At 42.1% G+C, this 23201-nt stretch overlaps 1 protein-coding gene and 1 long non-coding RNA gene across 12 annotated transcripts in view; both read right to left on the bottom strand.

The window, feature by feature from the left end:
- The window catches only part of LOC115171006 (alpha-1,3-mannosyl-glycoprotein 4-beta-N-acetylglucosaminyltransferase B), a 161887-nt gene that overhangs the window by 45519 nt on the left and 93167 nt on the right, over window positions 1–23201 (bottom strand). Inside the window, exon 6 of the mRNA XM_029727457.1 lies at window positions 20768–20881. Coding sequence (XP_029583317.1) covers window positions 20768–20881 — 114 coding nt within the window. The remainder of the gene's footprint in view (window positions 1–20767; window positions 20882–23201) is intronic.
- Window positions 6482–9401, bottom strand: LOC115171026 (uncharacterized). Of its 11 annotated transcripts, XR_003871134.1 has the most exons (4): window positions 8092–9376; window positions 6767–7936; window positions 6672–6726; window positions 6482–6626 (listed from the first exon to the last, which is right to left on the bottom strand). It is a non-coding gene; the product is annotated as an uncharacterized LOC115171026 (long non-coding RNA). The 11 variants fall into 11 exon arrangements; XR_003871137.1 differs by having other exon boundaries at window positions 6482–7526; window positions 7827–7936; window positions 8092–9401; XR_003871131.1 differs by having other exon boundaries at window positions 6482–6676; window positions 6722–7936.

The following is a 23201-nucleotide window of genomic DNA, read 5'->3' as shown; positions in this document are numbered from 1 at the left end:
TCCTCGGACCAGGCCTCCAGTGGGTCTCCCCATCCTGGTTAAGCCTGTGCCTCCTCCTCGGACCAGGCCTCCAGTGGGTCTCCCCATCCTGGTCTGTCCTGTGCCTGCTCCATGGACCAGGCCTCCAGTGGGTCTCCCCATCCTGGTTCGTCCTGTGCCACCTCCCAGGACTAGGCCTCCAGTGGGTCTCGCCAGTCCGGAGCCGCCAGAGCCGCCCGCCAGTCAGGAGCCGCCAGAGCCGCCCGCCAGTCAGGAGCCGCCAGAGCCGCCAGCCAGTCAGGAGCCGCAAGAGCCGCCCGCCAGTCAGGAGCCGCCAGAGCCGCCCGCCAGCTGGGCGCAGCAAGGGACACCCGCCAGCCGGGCGCAGCCAGGGTCGTCCGCCAGCCGGGCGCAACAAGGGTCGCCCGCTAGCCGGACGAAGTCAGGGTCGCCCACCAGACATTCGGCGCGGCCAGGTGCGCCACCTAAGAGGGGGACGCCAAAGGTGGAACAGAGGCCACGTCCCGCACCTGAGCCGCCGCCGTAAGAACGCCCACCCGGACCCTCCCCTTCAGTGTCAGGTTTTGCGGCCGGAGTCCGCACCTTGGGGGGGGTACTGTAACGCCCTGGCCATAGAGAGGGGTTTTTGTTCTTTATTTTGGTTAGGCCAGGTTCGCTGTTGTTGATTGGGAGTCACACATAAGGAACATTGTTCTTTTTCTATGTTTTTGTATTTCTTTGTTTTGGGCCGTGTGTGGCTCCCAATCAGGCACAGCTGAAGTTCGTTGTTGTTGATTGGGAGTCACACATAAGGAGCATGTGTTTCCTTTGGGTTTTGTGGGGGATTGTTTCTGTCATTGTGTTTCACCTGACAGGACTGTTTGGCTGTCAGTTTCTTGTTTTGTAATTGTATAGTGTTCCGTTTAAGAATTAAATATGATGAACACTAACTCCGCTGCGTTTTGGTCCACTCTCTCTCATGGCAGTCGTTACAGACATACGGAAAATGCCAACAAAATAACTTTTTGGTCAGTGGTGTGTGTGTGTGTGCGTGTGTGTGCGTGTAACCTTTATTTAACTAGACAAGTCAGTTAAGAACAAATTCTTATTTATAATGATGACCTACCCCGGCCGAACCCAGACGACGCTGGGCCAATTGTGCGCCGCCCTATGAGACTCCCAATCAGGATGTGATACAGCCTGGATTCGAACCAGGGACTGTAGTGACACCTCTTGCACTGAGTTGCAGTGCCTTACACCGCTGCGTCTATGTGTGTGAGTTAACTATTTTACTGTACTAGAATGCTTAAGGCCCCTAAAATCTGAAATATCGGTATTGGGTTTTTTGGCAAGGAAAGAATCGGATATCGGTATCGGCCAAAAATGTCATATCGGTGCATCACTAGATAGAATAATTCCATCCCGCCTCGCCTGGTCGCAAACTCACAACCCTCTGCATTGTAACAACGTGTATGGATACGGGGCAACAGTACTTAGGTCTTAGGAGAGCAGGTGTGTGGACATTGGACCAGAGCCAGAGCTACATAGCATGACTAAACATTGCATGACTCTCAGTTCACCCATTCGCCGTGGTGAACTGAGAGCGACACCCTGTCCTGGTTGTCTTAGTGCTGATGCTCCACTTCTAGTCCAGATCACCGGTCAGTCATCTGGAAGACATGACGGTGATGACAGTTGGTCTGAGACACACTCTTTCTGTCTCTCTTCCTCTTCATCATCGTCTCTCTCTCTCTCTCCCTCTTCATCATCTCTCTCCTTCTTCCTCTTCATCGTCTCTTTCTTCTTCGTCCCGCTCCCTCTTCATCATCGTCTCTCTTCCTCTTCATCATCATTGTTACGGGTCTAGTCTCTCTCCTTCCTCTTCATCATCGTCACTCTTCCTCTTCCTCATCGTCTCTCTACCTCTTCATCCTCGTCTCTCTCCCTCTTCATCATCATCTCTCACACTCTTCCTCTTCATCATCGTCTCTCTCTTCATCCTCGTCTCTCTCCCTCTTCATCATCATCTCTCACACTCTTCCTCTTCATCATCGTCTCTCGCACTCTTCCCCTTCATCATCGTCCCTCTCCTTCCTCTTCATCATTGTCTCTCACTCTTCCTCTTCATCATCGTCTCTCTCCCTCTTCCTCGTTGTCTCTCTCCCTCTTCCTCGTTGTCTCTCTCCCTCTACATCATCATCTTTCCCTCTTCCTCTACATCGTCTCTCTCCCTCTTCTTCATCATCATCTCTCTCCCTCTTCCTCTCTCCCTATCATTCTTTATAATTTTCGATCTGAAAAACTCTGTCACTTTCTCTCCTTCTCTGGAAGACATGGCAATCTCTCGCTCTCTCTCACACACACATTCTATCTCGCTCACTTCATTTTCAATCTTAACCACTCTTTTCTCTGAAATGCTCCCTTTCCTTTATCCATTCCATCTTATTGTGATTCCATCACACATCCTAACTGTCTCTCTCGCTTTAGCTCTTGTTAATTGCCACATCTTTGGTTTTGCTGTTCCCATATATATTCTCTCTCATGTGTATTTGGTGTGTTTCTCTGGTGTGTTTCTCCTCCCAGACAGAGATCTGTCCTGTCAATCAGCAGTGATGGAAAAAGTACTCAATTGTCATACTTGAGGAAAAGTAAAGATACCTTAATAGAAAATGACTGAAGTAAAAGTGAAAGTCACCCATTAAAACACAAAGTATTTGGTTTTAAATATATTTAAGTATCAAAGTAAATGGAATTGCTAAAATGTACTTACAGTTGAAGTCAGAAGTTTACATACACCTTTGCCAAATACATTTAAACTCAGTTTTTCACAATTCCTTACATTTAATCTCAGTAAAAACTCCCTGTTTTAGGTCAGTTAGGATCACCACTTTATTTTAAGAATGTGAAATGTCAGAATGATTGTAGAGAGAATGATTTATTTCAGCTTTTATTTCTTTCATCACATTCCCAGTGGGTCAGAAGTTTACATACACTCAATTAGTATTTGGTAGCATTGCCTTTAAATTGTTTAACTTGGGTCAAACGTTTCGGGTAGCCTTCCACAAGCTTCCCATAATAAGTTGGGTGAATTTTGGCCCATTCCTCCTGACAGAGCTGGTGTAACTGAGTCAGGTTTGTAGGCCTCCTTGCTCGCACATACTTTTTCAGTTCTGCCCACACATTTTCTATAGGATTGAGGTCAGGAATTTGTGATGGCCACTCCAATACCTTGACTTTGTTGTCCTTAAGCCATTTTGCCACAACAATACCCACATTATTTTCCTTCCACATGATGCCATCTATTTTGTGACGTGCACCAGCCCCTCCTGCAGCAATGCACCCCCACAACATGATGCTACCACCCCCGTGCTTCACGGTTGGGATGGTGTTCTTTGGCTTGCAAGCCTCCTCCTTTTCCTCCAAACATAACAATGGTCATTATGGCCAAACAGTTCTATTTTTGTTTCATCAGACCAGAGGACATTTCTCCAAAGAGTACAATCTTTGTCCCCATGTGCAGTTGCAAACCGTAGTCTGGCTTTTTTATGGGGGTTTTGGAGCAGTGGCTTCTTCCTTGCTGAGCGGCCTTTCAGGTTATGTCGATATAGGACTCGTTTTACTGTGGATATAGATAGTTTTGTACCTGTTTCCTCCAGCATCTTCACAAGGTCCTTTGCTGTTGTTCTGGGATTGATGTGCACTTTTCGCACCAAAGTATGTTCATCTCTAGGAGACAGAACGCGTCTCCTTCCTGAGCAGTATGACGGCTGCGTGGTCCCATGGTGTTTATACTTGCGTACTACTGTTTGTACAGATTAACGTGGTACCTTCAGGTGCTTGGAAATTGCTCCCAAGGATGAACCAGACTTGTGGAGGTCTACAATTTTTCCCGAGGTCTTGGCTGATTTCTTTTGATTTTCCCATGATGTCAAGCAAAGAGGCACTGAGTTTGAAGGTAGGCCTTGAAATACATCCACAGGTACACCTCCAATTGACTCAACTGATGTCAATTAGCCTATCAGAAGCTTCCATAGCCATGACATCATTTTCTGGAATTTTCCAAGCTGTTTAAAGGCACAGTCAACTTAGTGTATGTAAACTTCTGACCCACTGGAATTGTGATACAGTGAATTATAAGTGAAATAATCTGTCTGAAAACAATTGTTGGAAAAATTACTTGCGTAATGCACAAAGTAGATGTCCTAACCGACTTGCCAAAATTATAGTTTGTTAACAATAAATTTGTCGAGTGGTTGAAAAACGAGTTTTCCTGACTCCAACCTAAGTGTACGTAAACTTCCGACTTCAAACTGTAAGTATCAAAAGTAAAAGTATAAACCATTTCAAATTCCTTATATTAAGCGAACCAGATGGCACAATCATTTTTTTGACAGATAGCCAGGGTCACACTCCAACACTCAGACATAATTTACAAATGAAGCATTTGTGTTTAGTGAGTCCGCCAGACCAGAGGCAGTAGGGATGACCAGGGATGTTCTTTTGATAAGTGTGTGAATTGGACCATTTTCCTGTCAAAATGCAAAGAGTACTTTTGGGTGTCAGGGAAAATGTACAGAATAAAAAGTACATTATTTTCTTTAGGAATGTAGTGAAGTAAAAGTAACAGTTGCCAAAAATATAAATAGTGAAGTAAAATCCATATTCCCAAAACAACTACTTGAGTAGTACTTTAAAGTAGTTTTACTTAAGTACTTTACACCACTGCCAATCTGTGAGTCTGTGAGTGTGTGTGCATATGTGCCTGTCTGTGTCTGTGTGTAGTGCATGTGTGTGTGTTTGTGTGTGTGTTTGTGTTTGTGTGTGTGTTTGGCTAGTTAAATACCTAAGCAAGTAGGCCTCCCGAGTGGTGCAGTGATCTAAGACACTGCATCACAGTGCTATCTGTGCCACTAGAGATTCTGGGTTCGTGACCGGGAGACCCACGGGGCGGCGTACAATTGGCCTAGCATCGCCCAGGTTAGGGGAGGGTTTGGTCGGCAGGGATGTTTCCTTGTCCCATCGCGCACTAGCGACTTCTGTGGCGGGCTGACACAGTCGCCAGGTGCACGATGTTTCCTCCGACACATTGGTGCGGCTGGCTTCCGGGTTAAGTTGGCATTGTGTCAAGAAGCACTGCGGCTTGGATTGGCTTAGTTGGGTTATGTTTCAGAGGACGCACGGCTCTCGAACTTTCGCCTCCCCCGAGTCCGTACGGGAGTTGCAGCGATGAGACAAGACTAACTACCAATTGGATACCACGAAATTAGGGAGGAAAATAAATAAATAATACCTCAGCGAGGCACGGGCCCCTGTCTTAAGTGGGCCTCATGAATTAGCCATGGCAGTAGCTTGCAGCAGGTGCCATTCCCGCTGCTTACACTCTCATTACTGCAGCACAAACAGTGCATTCGGAAAGTATTCATACCCTTTCCCTTTTTCCACATTTTGTTATGTTACAGCCTCAATCAAAAATGGATTAAAAAAACAAACACACACAATACCCCATAATGAAAAAGCAAAAACAGGTTTTTTGAAATTGTTGCAAATTTATAAAAAACAAAAAACAGAAATATTACATTTACATAAGTATTCAGACCCTTTGCTATGAGATTCGAAATTGAGCTCAGGTACATCCTGTTTCCAATTATCATTATTGAGATGTTTCCACAACTTGATTGGAGTCCACCTGTGGTAAATTCAAATGATTGGATATGATTTTGAAAGGCACACACCTGTCTATATACGGTCCCACAGTTGACAGTGCATGTCAGAGCAAAAACCAAGCCATGAGGTCGAAGGAATTGTCCGTAGAGCTCCGAGACAGGATAGTGTCGAGGCACAGATCTGGGGAAGGTTACCAAAACATTTCTGCAGCATTGAAGGTCCCCAATAACACAGTGGCCTCCATCATTCTTAAATGGAAGTTTGGACTGTGAGACTAGTCACGATCGAGGATCGAACGGAGCAAAGTACAGAGAGATCCTTGATGAAAACCTGCTCCAGAACACTCAGGACCTCAGACTGGGGAGAAGGTTCACCTTCCAACAGGACAACAACCCTAAGAAACCAGCCAAGACAACGCAGGAGTGACTTTGGGACAAGTCTCTGAATGTTCTTGAGTGTCCCAGCCAGAGCCCGGACTTGAACCCGATCGAACATCTCTGGGGAGACCTGAAAATAGCTGTGCAGCGACGCTTCCCATCCAACCTGACAGAGCTTGAGAGGATCGGCAGAGAAGAATGGGAGAAACTCCTCAAATACAGGTGTGCCAAGCTTGTATCGTCATACCAAAGACTCAAGACTGTAATCGCTGCCAAAGGTGCTTCAACAAAGTACTGAGTAAAGGGTCTGAGTACTTATGTAATTGTAATTTCAGTTTTTTTTATTTTCAATACATTTGCAAAAATGTTTAGAATAATGCTGTAATGGAAAAAGGCAAGGGGCCTGAATACTGTACTATAATCACTACCAGTCTTCAGTAAAGTACCTCTCCTCTCATCTCTGATCTATAATCACTACCAGTCTTCAGTAAAGTACCTCTCCTCTCCTCTCTGATCTATAATCACTACCAGTCTTCAGTAAAGTACCTCTCCTCTCCTCTCCTCTCTGATCTATAATCACTACCAGTCTTCAGTAAAGTACCTCTCCTCTCTTCTCTGATCTATAATCACTACCAATCTTCAGTAAAGTACCTCTCCTCTCCTCTCTGATCTATAATCACTACCAGTCTTCAGTAAAGTACCTCTCCTCTCTGATCTATAATCACTACCAGTCTTCAGTAAAGTACCTCTCCTCTCTGATCTATAATCACTACCAGTCTTCAGTAAAGTACCTCTCCTCTCCTCTCTGATCTATAATCACTACCAGTCTTCAGTAAAGTACCTCTCCTCTCCTCTCTGATCTATAATCACTACCAGTCTTCATTAAAGTACCTCTCCTCTCCTCTCCTCTCCTCTCTGATCTATAATCACTACCAGTCTTCAGTAAAGTACCTCTCCTCTCCTCTCTGATCTATAATCACTACCAGTCTTCAGTAAAGTACCTCTCCTCTCCTCTCTGATCTATAATCACTACCAGTCTTCAGTAAAGTACCTCTCCTCTCTTCTCTGATCTATAATCACTACCAATCTTCAGTAAAGTACCTCTCCTCTCCTCTCTGATCTATAATCACTACCAGTCTTCAGTAAAGTACCTCTCCTCTCTGATCTATAATCACTACCAGTCTTCAGTAAAGTACCTCTCCTCTCTGATCTATAATCACTACCAGTCTTCAGTAAAGTACCTCTCCTCTCCTCTCTGATCTATAATCACTACCAGTCTTCAGTAAAGTACCTCTCCTCTCCTCTCTGATCTATAATCACTACCAGTCTTCATTAAAGTACCTCTCCTCTCCTCTCCTCTCCTCTCTGATCTATAATCACTACCAGTCTTCAGTAAAGTACCTCTCCTCTCCTCTCTGATCTATAATCACTACCAGTCTTCAGTAAAGTACCTCTCCTCTCCTCTCTGATCTATAATCACTACCAGTCTTCAGTAAAGTACCTCTCCTCTCTGATCTATAATCACTACCAGTCTTCAGTAAAGTACCTCTCCTCTCCTCTCCTCTCTGATCTATAATCACTACCAGTCTTCAGTAAAGTACCTCTCCTCTCCTCTCTGATCTATAATCACTACCAGTCTTCAGTAAAGTACCTCTCCTCTCCTCTCTGATCTATAATCACTACCAGTCTTCAGTAAAGTACCTCTCCTCTCCTCTCTGATCTATAATCACTACCAGTCTTCAGTAAAGTACCTCTCCTCTCCTCTCCTCTCTGATCTATAATCACTACCAGTCTTCAGTAAAGTACCTCTCCTCTCCTCTCTGATCTATAATCACTACCAGTCTTCAGTAAAGTACCTCTCCTCTCCTCTCCTCTCTGATCTATAATCACTACCAGTCTTCAGTAAAGTACCTCTCCTCTCCTCTCCTCTCCTCTCTGATCTATAATCACTACCAGTCTTCAGTAAAGTACCTCTCCTCTCCTCTCCTCTTTGATCTATAATCACTACCAGTCTTCAGTAAAGTACCTCTCCTCTCCGATCTATAATCACTACCAGTCTTCAGTAAAGTACCTCTCCTCTCTGATCTATAATCACTACCAGTCTTCAGTAAAGTACCTCTCCTCTCCTCTCTGATCTATAATCACTACCAGTCTTCAGTAAAGTACCTCTCCTCTCCTCTCTGATCTATAATCACTACCAGTCTTCAGTAAAGTACCTCTCCTCTCCTCTCTGATCTATAATCTCTACCAGTCTTCAGTAAAGTACCTCTCCTCTCCTCTCCTCTCTGATCTATAATCACTACCAGTCTTCAGTAAAGTACCTCTCCTCTCCTCTCCTCTCTGATCTATAATCACTACCAGTCTTCAGTAAAGTACCTCTCCTCTCCTCTCCTCTTTGATCTATAATCACTACCAGTCTTCAGTAAAGTACCTCTCCTCTCCTCTCTGATCTATAATCACTACCAGTCTTCAGTAAAGTACCTCTCCTCTCCTCTCTGATCTATAATCTCTACCAGTCTTCAGTAAAGTACCTCTCCTCTCCTCTCTGATCTATAATCACTACCAGTCTTCAGTAAAGTACCTCTCCTCTCATCTCTGATCTATAATCACTACCAGTCTTCAGTAAAGTACCTCTCCTCTCCTCGCCACATCGTTTGTTATTTTTTTTCTCTTACTCTTTCCCTTCCACTTATTTTTCATTCATTCATTCACCCCTCTCTCTCATTTTTGTGTGTGAGTGTAGGGATGAATGTGTTTCTGGCGGGATTTAGGATTGACGAGAGTGCCCTCCCATTCCCAAACTAGTAATCCTGTCAGAGTGAACCTGTTAAAAGCCTCTAATCTGAACAAATCTCCCTGGATTACACACCCAGGTGAGATGGAGAGCCTGGCACGCCCATGGAAAGCAGAGAGGATGAGAGGAGAATGAAAGGAGTTGGGGAGGGGGAACTTCAGATTTACTACACCTTTGCACAGCTTGATATTATTCTTCTGTATTTCTATAATAAAGCATATGTCAAAGTAGCCAAAGTAGTTAGGTACAAAGTCAGTTTATTATATCGTGACTATTCTAGAGTTTAAGTGGTGCAAGAGCTAAAGTGAGTCTACGGATTCCTTTGCCTTGGTAATTAAATAACAATGGCTGAGTTAGGAATAGAAGAGCTATGAACAGCAGCACAGACCCACAGACACACGACTGACTTGACTTCACTCAGCCAGCCTCCTTCAGCTAGCCTATTCTTCATCTAAACCACGCATCGCAGCCAAGCACTAAATAAAACAAAAGAACAGACTGACTGCACACAGAAATGATGTCTCAGACAGTCAGACACAGACACTAATAAACAAATGAAGGCCCACAAATGTAGGCATATAAACACTCACACACACTCAAACACAGTGTTAAGAAAGTATTCAAACCCCTTGACTTTTTCCACATTTTGTTGTGTTACAGCCTGCATTTTAAATTGATTAAATTGAGATTGTGTGTCACTGGCCTACACACAATAACCCATAATGTCAAAGTGGAATTATGTTTTTAGAAATGTTTACAAATTCATAAAAAATGAAAAGTCAATAAGTTTTCCCTTCGTTATGGCAAGCATAAGTAAGTTCAGGGGTAAAAATGTGCTTAACAAGTCACATAATGAGTTGCACGGACTCACTCTGTGTGCAATAATAGTGTTCAACGTGATTTTTTAATGCTTACCTCATCTCTGAACCCCACACATACAATTATCTGTAAGGTCCCTCAGTCGAGCAGTGACTTTTAAACAATGATTCAACTACAAAGACCAGGGAGGTTTTCTAATGCCTCGCAAAGAAGGGCACCTATTGGTAGAAATGTAGAAATAAATGCAAACATTGAATATCACCTTGAGTTATTAATTAAACTTTGGGTGGTGTATCAATAAATCCATTCACTATAAAGATACAGGCGTCCTTCCTAACTCAGTTGCCTGGAGAGGAAGGAAGCGTTCAGGGATTTCACCATGAGGTCAATGGTGACTTTAAAACAGGTACAGAATGGCTGTGATAGGAGAAAACTGAGGATGGATCAACAACATTGTAGTAACTCCACAATAGTAACCTAAATGAAAGAGTGAAAAGAAGGAAGCCTGTACAGAATACAAATATTCCAAAACATGCATCCTGTTTGCAATAAGGAACTAAAGTAAAAGTGCAAAAAATGTGGCAAAGAAATTAACTTTATATCCTGAATACAAAGTGTTATGTTAGGGGCAAATCCAACTCTAGACATCACTGAGTACCACTCGCCATATTTTCAAGCATATTGGTGGCTGCATCATGTTACGAGAATGCTTGTCATCAGCAAGGACTAGGTCGTTTCTTTTAGGATAAATATAAATGGAATAGAGCTAAGCACATGCACACTCCTAGAGGAAATCAAATCAAATCAAATTTATTTATATAGCCCTTCGTACATCAGCTGAAATCTCAAAGTGCTGTACAGAAACCCAGCCTAAAACCCCAAACAGCAAGCAATGCATGTGAAAGAAGCACGGTGGCTAGGAAAAACTCCCTAGAAAGGCCAAAAACCTAGGAAGAAACCTAGAGAGGAACCAGGCTATGAGGGGTGGCCAGTCCTCTTCTGGCTGTGCCGGGTGGATATTATAACAGAACATGGTCAAGATGTTAAAATGTTCATAAATGACCAGCATGGTCAAATAATAATAATCATAGTAGTTGTCGAGGGTGCAACAAGCACGTCCGGTGAACAGGTCAGGGTTCCGTAAAAAAAACGGTTCAGTCTGCTTACCGACTGAACCAGACACTGGAAGACAAATTCACCTTTCAGCAGGACAATAACCTAAAACACAAGGCCAAATATAATATACACTAGTGTTGCTTACCAAGACTACATTTGTATTTATATTTATTAAGGATCACCATTTGCTGCAGCGACTCTTACTGGGGTAAAGCAAAATTAAGGCAGTTATACAATTTTAAAAACATTATGATACATTTACAATAGATTTCACAACACATTAAGTATGTGCCCTCAGGCCCCTACTCCACTACCACATATCTACAACACAAAATCGCTGTGTACGTGTGTATAGTGCGTATGTTATTGTGTGTCTGTGCCTACGTTTGTCTTGCTTCACAGTCCCTGCTGTTCCATAAGGTGTATTTTTTATCAGTTTTTAAATCAAATTTTACTGCTGTAGAATAGAGTTCCATGTAGTCATGGCTTTGTGTAGTACTGTGCGACTCCCATAGTCTGTTCTGGACTTGGGGAGTGTGAAGAGACCTCTGGTGGCATGTCTTGTGGGGTATGGATGGGTGTCCGAGCTGTGTCCAGTGGTTTAGAAAGACAGCTTGGTGAATTCAACATGTCAATATTCAAAATTACAATGCCTGTCTTTCATAATTTGGTTAGATATACAGTGAGGGAAAAAGTATTTGATCCCCTGCTGATTTTGTACGTTTGCCCACTGACAAAGAAATGATCAGTCTATAATTTTAATGGTAGGTTTATTTGAACAGTGAGAGACAGAATAACAACAAAAAAATCCAGAAAAACACATGTCAAAACTGTTATAAAAGGATTTGCATTTTAATGAGGGAAATAAGTATTTGACCCCTCTACAAAACATGACTTAGGACTTGGTGGCAAAACCCTTGTTGGCAATCGCAGAGGTCAGACGTTTCTTGTAGTTGGCCACCAGGTTTGTACACATCTCAGGAGGGATTTTGTCCCACTCCTCTTTGCAGATCTTCTCCAAGTCATTAAGGTTTCGAGGCTGATGTTTGGCAACTCGAACCTTCAGCTCCCTCCACAGATTTTCTATGGGATTAAGGTCTGGAGACTGGCTAGGCCACTCCAGGACCTTAATGTGCTTCTTCTTGAGTCACTCCTTTGTTGCCTTGGCCATGTGTTTTGGGTCAATGTCATGCTGGAATACCCATCCACGACCCATTTTCAATGCCCTGGCTGAGGGAAGGAGGTTCTCACCCAAGATTTGACGGTACATGGCCAACGTCCATTGTCCCTTTGATGCGGTGAAGTTGTCCTGTCCCCTTAGCAGAAAAACACCCCCAAAGCATAATGTTTCCACCTCCATGGTTGACGGTGGGGATGCTGTTCTTGGGGTCATAGGCTGCATTCCTCTTCCTCCAAACACGGCGAGTTGAGTTGATGCCAAAGAGCTCCATTTTGGCCTCATCTGACCACAACACTTTCACCCAGTTGTCGTCTGAATCATTCAGATGTTCATTGGCAAACTTCAGACGGGCATGTATATGTGCTTTCTTGAGCATGGGGACCTTGCGTGCGCTGCAGGATTTCAGTCCTTCACGGCGTAGTGTGTTACCAATTGTTTTCTTGGTGACTATGGTCCCTGCTGCCTTGAGATCATTGACAAGATCCTCCCGTGTAGTTCGGGGCTGATTCCTCACTGTTCTCATGATCATTGCAACTCCACAAGGTGAGATCTTGCATGGAGCCCCAGGCCGAGGGAGATTGACAGTTCTTTTGTGTTTCTTCCATTTGCGAATAATCGCACCAACTGTTGTCACCTTCTCACCAAGCTGCCCATTCCAGCCTTGTGTAGGTCTACAATCTTGTCCCTGACATCCTTGGAGAGCTCTTTGGTCTTGGCCATGGTGGAGAGTTTGGAATCTGATTGATTGATTGCTTCTGTGGACAGGTGTCTTTTATACAGGTAACTAGCTGAGATTAGGAGCACTCCCTTTAAGAGTGTGCTCCTAATCTCAGCTCGTTACCTGTATAAAAGACACCTGGGAGCCAGAAATATTTCTGATTGAGAGGGGGTCAAATACTTATTTCCCTCATTAAAATGCAAATAAATTTATAACATTTTTGACATGCATTTTTCTGGATTTCTTTGTTGTTATTCCTGTCTCTCATTGTTCAAATAAACCTACCATTAATATTATAGACTGATCATTTCTTTGTCAGTGGGAAAACGTACAAAATCAGCAGGGGATCAAATACTTTTTTCCCTCACTGTACTTGGATGTGTATTGTTAGCGTTTGTTGCTGGCATGTCATGCCTAAATTTGATAATCTTGCCAATGAAAAGTTGATTCAAGTAGTTAGCAATATCAATGGGTTTTGTGGTGAATGAGCCATCTGATTCAATGAATGTTGGAGCTGAGTTCGCCTTTTTGCCCAAAATTTAATTTAAGGTGCTCCAAATCTTTTTACTATCATTCTTCATGTCATTTATCTTTGTTTCATAGTGTAGTTTCTTCTATTTATTCAGTTTAGTCACATGATTTCTCAATTTGCAGTACGTCTGCCAAGCAGACTTATTTGACATTCCTTTTGCCTCATCCCTCTCAACCAAAACATTTTTCAATTAATCATCAATCCACTGCAATTTAAGTGTTTATACAACCATTTTCTTAATGGGTGCATGTTTATTAGTAACTGAGTCATACAGTTGAAGTTGGAAGTTTACATACACTTAGGTTGGAGTCATTAAAACTTGTTTTTCAACCACTCCACAAATGTGGATGTATTTCAAGGCCTACCCTCAAACGCAGTGCCTCTTTGCTTGACATCTTGGGAAAATCAAACAGAATCAGCCAAGACCTCAGAAAAAAGATTTAGACCTCCACAAGTCTGGTTCATCATTAGGAGCAATTTCCAAATGCCTGAAGGTACCACGTTCATCTGTACAAACAATAGTACGCAACTATAAACACCATGGGACCATGCAGCCGTCATACCGCTCAGGAAGGAGACGCGTTCTGTCTCCTAGAGATTAACATACTTTGGTGCGAAAAGTGCAAATCAATCCCAGAACAACAGCAAAGGACCTTGTGAAGATGCTGGAGGAAACAGGTACAAAACTATCTATATCCACAGTAAAACAAGTCCTATATCGACATAACCTGAAAGGCCGCTCAGCAAGGAAGAAGCCACTGCTCCAAAACCGTCATAAAAAAGCCAGACTACGGTTTGCAACTGCACATGGGGACAAAGATCGCACTATTTGGAGAAATGTCCTCTGGTCTGATGAAACAAAAATAGAACTGTTTGGCCATAATGACCATCGTTATGTTTGGAGGAAAAAGGAGGAGGCTTGCAAGCCAAAGAACACCATCCCAACCGTGACGCACTGGGGTGGCAGCATCATGTTGTGGGGGTGCTTTGCTGCAAGAGGGACTGGTGCACTTCACAAACTCGATGGCATCATGAGGGAGGAAAATTATGTGGATATATTGAAGCAACATCTCAAGACGTCAGTCAGGAAGTTAAAGCTTGGTCGCAAATGGGTCTCCCAAATGGACAATGACCCCAAGCATACTTCCAACGTGGTGGCAAAATGGCTTAAGGACAACAAAGTCAAGGTATTGGAGTAACCATCACAAAGCCCTGACCTCAATACTATAGACATTTTGTGGGCAGAACTGAAAAAGTATGTGCGAGCTAGGAGGCCTACAAACCTGACTCAGTTTCACCTGCTATGTCAGGAGGAATGGGCCAAAATTCCCCCAACTTTCTGTGGGAAGCTCGTGGAAGGCTACCCAAAACATTTGACTCAAGTTAAACAATTTAAAGGCAATGCTACCAAATACTAATTGAGTGTATGTAAACTTCTGACCCACTGGGAACGTGATAGAAAAAATAAAAGCTGAAATAAATCCTTCTCTCTACTATTATTCTGACATTTCACATTCTTAAAAATAATGTGGTGATCCTAACTGACCTAAGACAGGGAATTCTTACAAGGATTAAATGTCAGGAATTGTGAAAAACTGAGTTTAAATGTATTTGGCGAAGGTGTATGTAAACTTCCGACTTCAATTGTAAATGTGTCAAGTGCAGCGTCTGATTGCTCGTCATTACACACCATAGACCAAAAAATATTCTTTACATCAACAACATAGGAATCACTACAAATTTATTCTATGACCTCTTATACACTATATTAGGCCCAGCCTTTGGAACTTTGGTTTTCCTAGATATGGCTACTATATTGTGATCACTACATCCAATGGATTTTGATACTGCTTTAAAACAAATTTCTGCAGCATTAGTAAAGATGTGGTCAATACATATTGATGATTTAATTCCTGTGTTGTGTGTAACTACACTGGTAGGTTGACTGATAACCTGTTAGTTAGTTAGTTACAGTTTAAAATGTATCTTGAGTTGGCAGCCTGATGAAAGCCGGTCAATATTTAAAATCACCCAGAAAATATGTTGATATCACATGCATCTTCAAGCATTTCACATATGTTATTCAGATACTGACTGTTAGCACTTGACGATCTATAGCAGCTTCCTACCAGAATGGGCTTTAGGTTAGGCAGATGAACGTGAAGCCATATGACCTCAACATTATTTAACATGAGATCTTACTCTTGTGTTACTGACTTGTTGCACCCTCGACAACTACTATGATTATTATTATTTGACAATGATGGTCATTTATGAACATTTGAACATCTAGGCCATGTGCTGTTATAATCTCCACCCGGCACAGCCAGAAGAGGACTGGACACCCCTCATAGCCTGGTTCCTCTCTAGGTTTCTTCCTAGGTTTTGGCCTTTCTAGGGAGTTTTTCCTAGCCACCGTGCTTCTACACCTGCATTGCTTGCTGTTTGGGGTTTTAGGCTGGGTTTCTGTACAGCACTTTGAGATATCAGCTGATGTAAGAAGGGCTATAAAAATAAATTTGATTTGATCCTCTCTAAGCTTTACAGGAATGTGGTTCTGAATATAAACGGCCACCTTTGTCATTTCTGTCCTTCTGTAGATCTTATAACCATGTATTGCTACCACTGTATCATCAAAGGTGTTATCTAAGTGAGTTTCCGAGATTGTCAGAATATGAATATCATCTGTTACTAGCAAATTACTGATTTCATGAACCTTGTTTCTTAAGCTACATATGTTAACGTGGGCTATTTTTAGAACTTTTCTGGGATGCTTAATTGTTTTTATTGCTTCACTGGGAAGGTAGAGATGCTCATGTTATTTATGTTAGTGCAGGGTGAGCTGCACACAGTGGACTTCCTACTAGGGCACACCGCCTCAGTGCTAACAGTATCACTCTGGTTCATAGGCACATGATTACTGCAAGCAATAGCTGTGGGATCAGCAGAGGCATTCAGGGCAGCAAGAGGAACATACATTAGGTTACTTACATTGTGTCTTCCAACTCCCCTGGGATAATGTACATTTGCTGAAGCATTATGACAACTCAGTGACACAATGGTAGGGATTAAATGAGCTGGGCTTGGGTCATTGATAAGTCATTGTCTCAACGCAGCCTTATAATGCTGTGAAAGGATCCAGGAACCCAAATGATTTGGGTGGATCCCATCCTCCTCAAAATATGAGCTTTGCTCCAGAAGGTATCAAAATTGTCAATAAATGTGACACCCACAAAGCTGCAATAGTCTCGTAGCCAGTTATGGAGGGTTCTTTAAAATCCATCCACAACTGTTCTTAGCTGCCCTTCAGAATGTCATTAAATCCCACATGAACTATGACAGACTAAATTTCCTGATGATGGTTTAAAATGTTTGGGAGCAGCTTATTGATGTCCTGTACTCGTGCTCCTGGAAAGCACAACGTTTTAGCTCCAGGGACTGAGACATTTCTCACCATTGAATGTTCCTCCAATTGGGGGAGGGGTTGGTAAGGAAAATATATTTTAAAAAGATGTATGTGTATTTATATATATATATATATATATATAAATATATATATATATATATATATATATAAATACACATACATCTTTTTAAAATATATTTGATTTGATTTATATATATATATATATATATATATATATATATATATATATATATGTGTGTATTTATATATATATATATATATATATATATATATATATATATATGTGTATTTATATATATATATATATATATATATATGTGTATGTATATGTGTATTTATATGTATATATGTAGAGTATATATATTTTATATATATGTGGGAATGTATGTATATGCCTTCGGAAAGTATTCCGATTCTTTTACTTTTTCAAAAATGTTTGTTACAACTATATTCTAAAATGTATTAAATAGTTTACTCAGTACTTTGTTGAAGCACCTTTGGCAGTGTTTACAGCCTTGAGTCTTCTTGGGTATGATGCTACAAGCTTAGCAAACCTGTTTTTGGGGAGGTTCTCCCATTATTCTCTGCAGATTCTCTCAAGCTCTGTCAGATTGGATGGGGACTGTTGCTGCACAGCTATTTTCAGGTCTCTCCGGAGAGGTTCGATCGAGTTCAAGTCCGGGCTCTGAATGGGCCACTCAAGGACATTCAGAAATTGTCCCGAAGCCACTCCTGTGTTCTTTTGGCTGTGTGCTAATGGTCGTTGTCCTGTTGGAAGGAGAACAGTTGCCCCAGTCTGAGGTTCAGAGTGCTCTGGAGTAGGTTTTCATCAAGGATCACTCAGTACTTTGCTCTGTTCATCTTTGCCTCGATCCTGACTAGTCTGAAAAACATCCACACAGCATGATGCTGCCACCACCATGCTTCACCGTAGGGATTGTGCCAAGTTTCCTCAAGAGGTGATGATTGGCATTCAGGCCAAATAGTTAAATCTTGGTTTCATCAGGCCAGAGAATCTTGTTTCTCATGGTCTGAGAGTCTTTAGGTGCCTTTTAGCAAACTCATAGTGGGCTGTCATATGCATTTTACTGAGGAGTGGCTTCCGTCTGACCACTCTACAATAAAGGCCTAAATGGTGGAGTGCTGCAGAGATGGTTGTCCTTCTGGAAGGTTCTCCCATCTCCACAGAGGAACATTGGAGCTCTTTCAGAGTGACCACCGGGGTCTTGGTCAACACTCTGACCAAGGCCCTTCTCCCCCGATTGCACAGTTTGGCCAGGTGGCCAGCTCTAGGAAGAGTCTTGGTGGTTCCAAACTTCTTCCATTTAAGAATGATAGAGACCACTGTGTTCTTGGGGACCTTCAAAGCTGCAGAAATGTTTTGCTACCCTTCCCCAGATCTGTGCCTCGACACAATCCTGTCTCGGAGCTCTAAGGACTATTCCTTCGACCTCATGGCTTGGTTTTTCTCTGACATGCACTGTCAAGTGTGGGACCTTATATAGACAGTTGTGTGCCTTCCCAAATCATGTCCAATCATTTGAATTTACCACAGGTGGACTACAATGTAGTTTTAGAAACATCTCAAGGATGATCAAAGGAAACAGGATGAACCTGAGCTTAATTTCGAGTCTCATAGCAAAGGGTCTGAAAATGTATGTAAATGTAATATTTCTGTTTTTTGTTTATAATACATTTTCTACATTTTCCAAAAAACTGTTTTTGCTTTGTCATTATGGGGTATTGCGTGTAGATTGATGAGGGAATTGTTTTATTTAATACATTTTAGAATAAGGCTGTGATGTAACAAAATGTGGAAAAAGTCAAGGGGTCTTAATATTTTCCGAAGGCACTTTATGTGTGTGTGTATATATATAAATCCGCAAAAAAAGAAACTTCTCTTTTTCAGGACCCTGTCTTTCAAAGATAATTCGTAAAAATCCAAATAACTTCACAGATCTTCATTGTAAAGGGTTTAAACACCATGCTTGTTCAATGAACCATAAACAATTAATGAACATGCACCTATGTTAAGGTCGTTAAGACACTAACAGCTTACAGACAGTAGGCAATTAAGGTCACAGTTATGAAAACTTAGGACACTAAAGAGGCCTTTCCACTGACTCTGAATAACACCAAAAGAAAGACGCCCAGGGTCCCTGCTCATCTGCGTGAACGTGCCTTAGGCATGCTGCAAGGAGGCATGAGGACTGCAGATGTGGCCAGGGCAATAAATTGCAATGTCAGTACTGTGAGACGCCTAGAACAGCGCTACAGGGAGACAAGACATTGATTTTGACCCCCCCTTTGTTCAGCGACCCATTATTCAATTTCTGTTAGTCACATGTCTGTGGAACTTGTTCAGTTTATGTCTCAGTTGTTGAATCTTGTTATGTTCATACAAATATTTACAAATGTTAAGTTTGCTGAAAATAAACGAAATTGACAATGAAAGGACATTTCTTTTTTCTGAGTTTACTACCATTCAAAAGTTTGGGGTCACTTAGAAATGTCCTTGCAAATGTTTTTGTCCATTAAAATAACATAAAATTGATCAGAAATACAGTGTAGAGATTGTTAATGTTGTAAATGACTATTGTAGCTGGAAACAGCAGATTCTTTATGGAATATCTACATAGGCGTACATAGGCCCGTTATCAGCAACCATTACTCCTGTGTTCCAATGGCACGTTGTGTTAGCTAATCCAAGTTTATAATTTTAAAAGGCTAAATGATCATTAGAAAACCCTTTTGCAATTATGTTAGCACAGCTGAAAACTGTTGTCCTGATTAAAGAAGCAATAAAACCTTTCTTCTGAGACTCTTCAGTCTATTCTTGTTCTGAGAAATGAAGGCTATTCCATGCGAGAGAAACTGAAGATCTCGCTGTGTACTACTCCCTTCACAGAACAGCGCAAACTGTCTCTAACCAGAATAGAAAGAGGAGTGGGAGGCCCCGGTGCACAACTGAGCAAGAGGACAAGTACATTAGAGTGTCTAGTTTGAGAAACAGACGCCTCACAAGTCCTCAGCTGGCAGCTTCATTAAATAGTACACGCAAAATACCAGTTTCAATGTCAACAGCGAAGAGGCCGAAGAACAACTCCGGGATGCTGGCCTTTTAGGCAGAGTTGCATAGAAAAAGCCATATGTTAGACTGGCCAATAAAAATAAAAGATTAAGATGGGGAAAAGAACACAGACAGAAGACAGAGGAACTCGCAATTAGAACATTTCTAAGTGACCCCAAACTTTTGAACGGTAGTATATATATATACACACATATACATACATACATACATACATACATACATACACACACACACACACACGTTTTCTTTTTTATACATTTTTTACACAGAATCTTTCTTACACTTTGACATTACTGAGTATTTTGTGTAGATCGTTTACAAAAAAGGACTAATGCATTTTAATCCCACCAAAATGTAGAAAAAGTCAAGGGGTGTGAATACTTTCTGAAAGCACTGCTCATACATTGACAGTCTGTAAAACAAACAGACAGGCAGACAGACACAGAGGCTAATGCATGCACAGTCATGCACATTACATATTCACGTGCGCACACACACACACACACACACACACACACACACACACACACACACACACACACACACACACACACACACACACACACACACACACACACACACACACACACACACACACACACACACACACCAGGGTGCTAAATAAGTGAAGAGAGAAGGGGTGAAACTGAAGTGATGTCATCAAGTCACACAAGGACAGAGCAGTGGAGAGCTTCCTCATGTCAGACTCAACAAGACAGCACACACACACACGCACACACACGCTCAGTTCAGTGATGGCTGCTAAGGGGTGGACGGCTCATAATAATGGCTGGAACGGAGCAAATGGAATGGAATCAAACACATGGAAACCATGTTTGATGTGTTTGATACCATTCCACTGACTCCGCTCCAGCCATTACCACAAGCCCGTCCTCCCCAAATAAGGTGCCACCAACCTCCTGTGGCCCAGTTCCGTTTTAACAAATCATCTTGGAATCCTCTAACCAAACAATGGGCCAAGGTTCAAGACATGAGTTGCATTTCAACTTGTCTCCTGAAATGAACTGCAGTTGAACCCTCAGACAATTGTGAGAATGCTGCAGTCTTACCTGACCCTCTCCTTGGGGTCTCCGAAGGACTCTTTGAGGCGGGAGAAGTCGGGGTAGAAGTGGACAGACGGAGATATGACTTCCAGAAGACCTGACTGGATCTCCACTGGAAACCTGACAGAGAGAGGAGAGTGGGGGCGAGGGGGAGAGAGGGGAAGAGAAAGAGCTGAAAAATTTCAACTATTACTATCTACAACTATCACATAGACACAGTTATGATAGATACAGGCAGACAGACCGACAGGCAGACAGACCGACAGGCAGACACAAACAGGCAGACAGACCCAACAGTATGTGGGTCCCTGCCACCCTTTCCACAAACACTATTGACTTCCTCTCTGGTCAGGTGGTTGATAGGTGGTAACCGGGGAGATGGAGACAGGAGCACACACACACACACACACACACACACACACATACACACACACACACACACACACACACCTGCTGTAACATCTCCGTGGGAGGAAGGTGTCAGATAACAATGTATGAAGACAGAGACGAGCCATTCAGGAGAGAGACAGGGGTCAGGGGTCAAGTGTGTAATCACTAACCCTGTCAATCAGCCAGGACAGGAGAGGAGTGTGTGCCTGAGGAACTACACACACACACACACACACACACAACCAACCCCTCTCTTCTGGGTCTTCAATCTCCCTGAGAGAATGTCGAGGTGACAGGGGGGGACATTCAACCTCCCTCTTCCCCTCTTCACTTCCCCCTTCCCTCCATCCACCACCATAGCCCTCTAGCCTCCATCCCAAATGGAACCCTATTCCCAATGTAGTACACTACTTTTTCCGAGGGCCCATCTGGTTCTGGTAGTGCTGAGCGATTAACATAAATGTAAGTTATTTTTCGTTTTTTTAAAAACTAATTGACCGACGTCGGTTAAATTATTTGAATTCCATTTCTGTGAGCTCAATGCACAGTTACTCTAGAGTTGCAGCTTCCAACAGGCCAATATTCTACATAGTTTTGCTCAGAAAATGTGGTAATTAACTACAATGACCATAATCCATTGCGCACCTACTTCTCCGGTTCTTGTGTTTCTTTTACACCAGCTACGTTAGTTAGGTTAATGTGGGACAGACACAGAGAGGGAGAAGTGAGAAAACGCACAATCTAGAGGGATAGAGAGCAGTTGCTTCGCGAGGTATCTCTACCTGAAAATACATGATCTAAATGATTGATAGTTGGTATTCAGCAATCATAAAAGTATGCCTTATTTACTTTAAGGAACTACTAAAATAGTGATTTCATCAGACAGCATAGCCAACAGCTCTATAGAGATGAGATGACTTGGAATGAAATAATAAAGTCTTCAAATAAAACAAATGTAATATACACATCAACTGAAATATTTTATTAAAGTAATGTGAATAAATGATGGTTAATAAGTGATAAGCAGTAATGACAGTCACTACCATCATGGGACTTTTATTCATTGTTTTATTCTGTGTTGTTACAGCGTTCAACCCACATAATGCATAGTGCATTTAATATTTTTTTTAATGATTGAAACTGAAATCCTTGATTGTTTTTTAATAATTGAACCGAAACAACCTCCAAAAGCACTAATCGCTCAGAACTAGTCTTTGATCAGAAGTAGTGCACTATATTGGGAATAGGGTGTCATTTGGAACGAGGTGAGGTGACCCCTTAGGGGACGTAGGGAGGGACAGCGATGAAGTGACCACTGGTATCATCTTGGGTCAAAATGGCCACCTCGGCAGGAAAAGACAAACAGGAGTCTAAAACAGCAGGCCCTAAAACCTGCACCGTGTGCGTGTTGTGAGGAGGACTCTGTATGTCTAGATAAGGTGCTAGGAGGAAACTAATAACAGGATGGAAAATGGTGTTTGTGTGTGTTTGTGTCTGTGAGAGACAGAGAGAGAGAGAGAGAGAGAGAGAAAGAGAGAGAAAGAGAGAGAGAAAAAAAGAAAGAAAAAGAAAGAAAGAAAGAAAGAAAGAAAGAAAGAAAGAAAGAGAGAGAGAGAGAAAGAAATAAAGAAAGAGAGAAATAATATGGGACAGATCTGTTTCTGTCTCTCTCCAGAGATCAGACAAAGCCAGTAAACAGAAAAGCATGTGTCTGTATGCATGTGTTTATTTAATATGAAACTGTTGTTCAGTTACTCTCTAGTGCTGGTGTGAATGCAAATAGGATTACTTATCAGCCAGTATTTTATGTTATAAGAACGATATTAGGTATTTTAACATTTTGAATGCACACTATCATTAATCTGTCTCCTTTTGTGTTTAGAAAGTACATATTCTCACTCATACGTCAAAACATCAATAGTCTGACTAAATATTTCACTGTGTATTAACATTACCTATATCCACATAGTTGTAGAGCAATGTAGAGCAAACAAGTGCCTCAAGCAATGTGGAGTCAAAGTAAAGTAGGAGAACCCCCATGGATTCTGAA

This window comes from Salmo trutta, chromosome 3, assembly GCF_901001165.1.
Source record: "Salmo trutta chromosome 3, fSalTru1.1, whole genome shotgun sequence".
NCBI classification, from domain to species: Eukaryota; Metazoa; Chordata; class Actinopteri; order Salmoniformes; family Salmonidae; genus Salmo; species Salmo trutta.
Note: the sequence above shows the minus strand (reverse complement) of the source record. Positions and strands in the feature narration are given on the sequence as shown.